We start from the raw sequence: 7,069 nt of genomic DNA on the forward strand, positions 1-7,069 counted from the left end.
ATCGGTTAGCTGGTAAACAACGGAGTGTTTACCTAACTTCAGAGTATGAAAAAGGAAATTAGACTGTAAATATCCCATGCGTACAATGATCTGGTGAGTACACAGAACAGAATCTGATGGAAGAATAAACAGCACAGCGTGGATTTTATTGTGGGTGGATTATGTCCCGCTGTCACTGAATGAACAATAAACAAAGGCAGTTCTGTCCAAATCACATGCACTGACATGGGACACATAGAATGTCTACTGCTCAGTGACAGCCCCTGCACCTTCCACCAGATCTGGACTGCTGATCAACAGATAATACTGTATATAATTACTACAAGAGTCATTAACTTCTTCTGTAGTAGTCAGCAGGTATACATTGTTTATAACATCTACATAGGATTATTATTATTAGAAGACTCCTTATGTAGCAGGCACATACTGTATATAACATATAATAATAATATATATATATATACATATTATATATATATATATATATATATATATATATATATATATATATATATATATATATATAGTATGTATAATATATATACATAATATAACATACAATAATAGGATTATTATTATTAGAAGACTCATGTAGCAAACAGGAGGTAACACTGCATATAACATCCACATAGGATTATTATTATTACCAGAAGATTCCTTATGTAGTAATGAGGAGGTAACACTGTATATAACATTTGCACAGAGTTATTATTATTAGAAGCCTCCATATGTAGCAGGCACACACTGTATATACTGACCAGTTGCCAGAGCCCACAATGCAGACCTTCAGAGGCATGGCTTAGTGCTGAGCTGTCCCCGGCTGTCACCTTGCACTTTGTAACTCCAGATCGGACCAGTCCTCTAATGCTCCCACAGACAAACCTCTGCCATTTAAACATGTGCTGACAGTCTTGGGAAACTCAGGCCGCGCCCCCCGGGCTCTGATTGGCGGAGAGATGACGGCTTGCCCCTCTTGGCTCGCGGCGCTGCACCCCTTTGTGGTGGAGTTGTACCAGGATGTGCACCTGGCAGGGAAGGGACAGTCCGATAGGCTGGCAACGTCATCTGATCAGGTCATTAAAGGGACATTAAACTATATCCTTATTCTTCAAAATCCACCTTCTTAGTGATCCTGTCTTCTATTGTTTGCCTACAAGCTTTTATTGAAGAAAGCTCGGTGAGCAAAGGTGATAGAGGTAAGTAATAAGCCTGGAATATACCAACAATTAGGTCATATACAGTGTGACTTACAGTTGAGAAGCCATAGCTTATACAAAAGTTACCAAGCGAGAATCAAAAATATATATTAAAAAAACATACCACCCAATCAAAAATATACATTACAAAATATAACACATAATCAAAAAATATACATTACAAAATATAACACATAACAAAAAATATACATTACAAAATATAACACATAACAAAAAATATACATTACAAAATATAACACATAATCAAAAAATATACATTACAAAATATAACACATAATCAAAAAATATACATTACAAAATATAACACATAATCAAAAAATATACATTACAAAATATAACACATAATCAAAAAATATACATTACAAAAGATACTACATAAACAAAAATATATCTTAAAAAAACATACCACCTAATCAAAAATATACATTACAAAATATGCCTCATAAACAAAAATGTACGTTAAAAAAAAATATACCACATACACAAAAATATACATTACAAAATATAACACATAAACTAAAATGTACATTACAAAATATACCACATAATCAGGAATATACGTTACAAAATATGCCTCATAACAAAAATATACATTACAAAATATACAACATAATCAAAAATATACATTACAAAACATACTACATACACAAAAATATACATTAAAAAATATACCACATAAACAAAAATATACATTACAAAATATGCCTCATAAACAAAAATATACATTACAAAATATACAACATAATCAGGAATATACATTACAAAATATGCCTCATAACAAAAATATACATTACAAAATATACAACATAATCAAACACATACTACATACACAAAAATAAACATTACAAAATATGCCTCATAAACGAAAATGTACGTTATAAAATATACCACATACACAAAAAATATACATTACAAAATATAACACATAATCAAGAATATATGTTACAAAATATACCACATACACAAAAATATACATAACAAAACATGCTACATAAAGAAAAATATACAATACAAAACATACCACATAAATAAAGATATACATTACAACAGGGCTGGCCCAAGACATTGTGCTGCCTGGGTCCAAGAAAAAAAAGGCTGCCCCGCCCTCAAAAAAATAAATAAATCATACCCACCAAAAAGGCCCCCACATCCATTATTTCTTATAAATATAAAATATGTAGAAAATATTATATAAATACTGTTATCTTCTTCCATAATTCACCACCGTAACGGTCCAGCAAACACCCACTGTCTGTCCTCCTGTCACTCCTGTGTCTGCTGCGCCCACTGCCCTAGAAGATCCAGCCTGCCCTGCGTGATATGGAGTGCGCTGATGTATGACATCATTGCGCACACCACGGTCACATGAGGGACGTTCCCCGGAGGAGACATTGCACTCATACTCATCAGTTTGCACTACGGGTGGCAGTATGAGATGGGGAAATGCCGCCTGTAACGCGCCGCAAACTGATGACACAAAACTGCTGGAAACAAAAATCTCAGGCGTTACTTTGCTGCCCCTCTCAAAGTTCCTCCTGGGTCCAATAGACCCAGCGGGACCCATAATAAGGCCGGCCCTGCATTACAAAACATACTACTATAGCTAATACATATAGATTTCATTCATCTATGTGAATTTATAAATTCAATGACAGAAAGTGTCACCTGAATACAAAGATGATCTGTTCATTGTAGAAGATTACATACACCAAAGTTTTTATTTCAAATTGTTAACAGTGGGTTAAATATTATTTTGTACAGTGCAAATGGAGAATGGACTATTCCTTGTTCTGATTTTATTTTTTTCTTGTGCATTTCTAATCTGAAGCTCAATAAAAAATATGTATATAGAAGAAAAAAAAATATATATATATATGAGAATATACCACATAAACAAAATATCAATTACCAAATAAACCTAAGTATTGAGTGTGACGGTGGCGGGTATCAGACCCCTGGTCTTCTCATCCAAAGTTATTGCGTCTACTAACTACGGGAAAGATTTATGTAGTTTTTATTGTTCTTTTTTTTTTACTAGTAATGGCAGCGATCTACGATTTTTTTTGCGGGACTGCGACATTGTGGCAGACAGATCGGACCCCTAACTGACATTTTAGACACTTTTGGGGGTACCAGTGACATTACTACAGTAATCAGTGCTATACATATGCACTGTTACTGTAAAAAAACTGGCAGGGAAGGGGTTAACTGTATTGGTGATCAAGGGGTTTAATGTGTCCCTTGGGGCGTGATTCTAACTGTCAGGGGGCGTGGCTTGTGAAGTAATCACAGAGACATGCGATCCTATATAGCAGGATCACATAGCCTCTGTGCTTACTTCAGGGAGAATGACAGACGGCTGTGTTTACATCAGCCGTCTGTCCTTCTCTCTCTGCTGTGGGAGATCGCAAGTGCTCGGCGGCCATCGGAGCCGCCGGTCACATGCGCTGGCTCCCCAACTAAGTAATGGGGGTGGGAGCGTGCGCCAGCGGCGTGCGCTCGACCCCTAGAGTCTCTTGAGCGAGCGATGTAGGGCTATGTCCAGCAGCGGTTGAGTGCCGCAGTAAATGTACGGTGGGCGGGGCTGAAGTGGTTAAGAATGAATGAATGTTTTTAGCGCTTTTTCAGTTTCTGTGCGCATTTCTGCTACATTCAGATGTGAACGGATTCTGTCAGGAAGCCGGGCCGCGGCAACAAGGTAAAAAATAAACGGTACTTTTCTGAGTTAAAGGCCAAGATCGCCTTTTTTTGAGAAAAAATTAAAAAAAATAAATGCACATATTCTTGCAGGAAAAAAATGTGCATTTATTATTTTGTTTCTCTGGAGCCTGAAGAGCATTGCAGCAGTGATCAGTGGAACAATGGATCCCCGGTGCAGTGTCAGGAGCCTGCATATGCCTCTGTACAGGCAGATAGTATGTAGTGCAGAACTATGAGCCTGCTGATCAGTGCACTCACAATTCAGTGATACTAAAGGTCTATCTGCCACTGTTGCGGAAGGGACTTGTAGTTTATTAATTCACAAATTCCTGTGAATGAATGACAGAGCTGTGTGAGGGGAGCCCTGCACAGCTGCGCCGCTTCCAATGTGACAGCTGGTGCAGGGTGAGGAACCCCTGCTTGCTGTCACAGAAAGGGGAGCTATGGCAGTGGGAGGCAGGTGCATAGGAGCATGTTATATGTTAGACCCTAAATATGGGTGTAACATGTACCATGCTCGTTAGGCTCAGTTCACACTGCTTTGACGGCAAAGTCATATGAAAAAGGGCTGAAATCGCACCCAAGTCTGACCAAAGTAGTCAGTCAGGGACTTGTGTAGTATAAGTTAAGATGGCTCTTCCAGGGAAACATTGAGACATGTCATCCGACTTGGGGTCTCACAAGTCGGATCCCATGTCGCAGCAATATGAACCAAGCCTAAACCTGAACTTATCCTTTAGGCTCCATTCACACTTGAGTGATTTGTCTTGCGACTTTGGACACTAAAGTCACACCCATGTTTTTCAATGAAAAACGTTCAAATATGTGCGATTTAACCGCTTGCTGACCGCCGCATGACTATTTACGGCGGCGGTCAGCCCCGTACAGGCAAAGTGACGTAGGACTATGTCGCTAGCCTGTGAGCCTGTAGGGGGCGAGCGCGCGTCGCCGGAGGCGCGCTCCCGCCCCCGCTCGTTCCCTAAGAAGTCCGCACGTGTGACCGGCGGACCCGATGTCCGCCAGTCACTCGCGATCTCCCCGTGGAGAGGGAGAAAGGCAGGCGGCTAATGTAAACAAAGCCGCCTGTCATTCTCCCTGATGTAAGAACAGAGATCATACGGTCCTGCTATATAGGATCGTATGTCTCTGTGGTTACATCACTAGCCACACCCCTTTACAGTTAGAAGCATGCTCCTAGGGACACACTTAACCCCTTGTTCACCAATACAGTTAACCCCTTCCCTGCCAGTGTCATTTTTACAGTAACAGTGCATATGTATAGCACTGATTACTGTAGAAATATCACTGGTACCCCCAAAAGTGTCAAAAATGTCAGTCAAGGGTCCGATCTGTCCGCCGCAATGTCGCAGTCCCGCAAAAAAAATCGCAGATCGCTGCCATTACTCGTTAAAAACACCAAAAATGACAGAAATCTTTCCCTTAGTTAGTAAACGCAATAACTTTTGCGCAAACCAATCAAAATACGCTTATTGCAATTTTTTTTACCAAACATAGGTAGCAGAAAACAAATTGGCCAAAAATGTTAAAAAATTTTTATTTTTACATTTTTTTTGGGAATTTCAAATAAAAAAATGTGAAAAATATTGTTATTTTTTCAAAATTGTCGCTCTTTTTTTGTTCATAGCGCAAAAAGTAAAAATCGCACAGGTGATGAAATACCACCAAAAGAAAGCTCTGTTTGTGAGAAAAAAAGGACGTAAATTTCATTTGGGTACAACGTCGCACGACCGCGCAATTGTCCGTTAAAGTCACGCAGTGCCGAATCCCAAAATAGGGCCTGGTCAGGAAGAGAGTAACATCTTCCGGGGCTTAAGTGGTTAAAGTCACAGCGACTTTAAAAAGGTTCCTGCACTACTTTGGTCTGACTTTCATGTCACACCTGAATGTTATACATGCGACAGTTGTCCATTATCATTGGTCAAAGCCAAAGTCACACCCATCCAAAGTTGCATCAGAGTTATGTCGAAGTTGCACCAAAGTTTCAGGACTTTGGAGTTGTACAAGTGTGAATGGAGCATTAGGAATACATACTGAGAAAAGGTTTGTGATACGTAGTACACATGGTCGATATTTTTCTATTCTACCGCTTATCAGGAGCTTATTGATCAACAGGGTTCTGCCCAGAGCACTATGACATAGCCGATAATTACTAATCCTACTATTTTAGGCTGGCCCTGGTTCTCTCCCTCCCTGGTGCTCCCCCCCTTCTCCCTTCCTCTCCCGCTTAGACCCCCCCCACTAAGGACCGCTCCACGGTCCTCCTATACTGCGTCAGGGCGGCTCTTAAGTGCAAAATCACTAACCTGTGATTTTCTTCTTCGGCTCAGGGGTACGCGGGCGCCGCTGGAGCCCTTACTGTTGTGATTGGACACAGCGGGAGCCAAATATCAGGTCTGGTGATCATTCTGAGTGAGGCAGAATGGCATTCTACTGATGTAAACAAGGCAGATTGCCATTCTTCTAGTAAGGAAGACAGAGATTTTGTGTTTCTGATAAGCAGGAACACGGATCTCTGTCTTCCTTCAGTTAAACCATTCCCCACCCAGTAAGAAAGCACTCTCAGGCAACCCATTTAACCTTTTGATCGCCCCTGATGTTAACCCCTTCCCTGCCAGTGTCATTAGTACAGTGACAGTGCATTTTTTTTTATGGTCACCAAAAAGTGTCACTTAGTTTAAGATTTGTCCGCTGCAATCTCGTAGTCCCACTAAAAATCACTGATCACCGCCATTACTAGTAAAAAAAAATAAAAAGTCCTTAAATGTATCTATCTTTGTAGACGCTATAACTTTTGAGCAAACCAATCAATATATGCTTATTGTGATTTTCTTTTAACAAAAACATGTAGCAGAATACATATTGGCCTAAATTGATTTTTTAAATTTTTTTTATTGGATATACTTTATAGCAGAAAGTAAAAAATATTGTTTTTTTTTTTCAAAATTGACAGACTTTTTTGTTTATAGCGTAAAAAATAAAAACCCCACAGGTGATCAAATACCAACAAAAGTAAGCTCTATTTGTGGGGAAAAAGGACATCAAATTTATTTGAGTATCGTGTCGTATGACAACGCAATTGTCGGTTAAATCAACGCAGTGCTGTATCGCAAAAAATGGCCTGGTCATGAAGA

At 39.4% G+C, this 7,069-nt stretch overlaps 1 protein-coding gene across 1 annotated transcript in view; it reads right to left on the reverse strand.

Annotated features, from left to right (window-relative positions):
- The window catches only part of GPD1 (glycerol-3-phosphate dehydrogenase 1), an 82,066-nt gene extending 81,155 nt beyond the window's left edge, over window positions 1-911 (reverse strand). Inside the window, exon 1 of the mRNA XM_082248467.1 lies at window positions 759-911. Within this exon, the coding sequence (XP_082104593.1) occupies window positions 759-796 (38 nt within the window). The 5' untranslated portion in view covers window positions 797-911. The remainder of the gene's footprint in view (window positions 1-758) is intronic.
- Window positions 912-7,069: the final 6,158 nt, after the last annotated feature.

Source organism: Pelophylax lessonae, assembly GCF_965119305.1.
Source record: "Pelophylax lessonae genome assembly, chromosome: 2".
Taxonomy (NCBI): domain Eukaryota; kingdom Metazoa; phylum Chordata; class Amphibia; order Anura; family Ranidae; genus Pelophylax; species Pelophylax lessonae.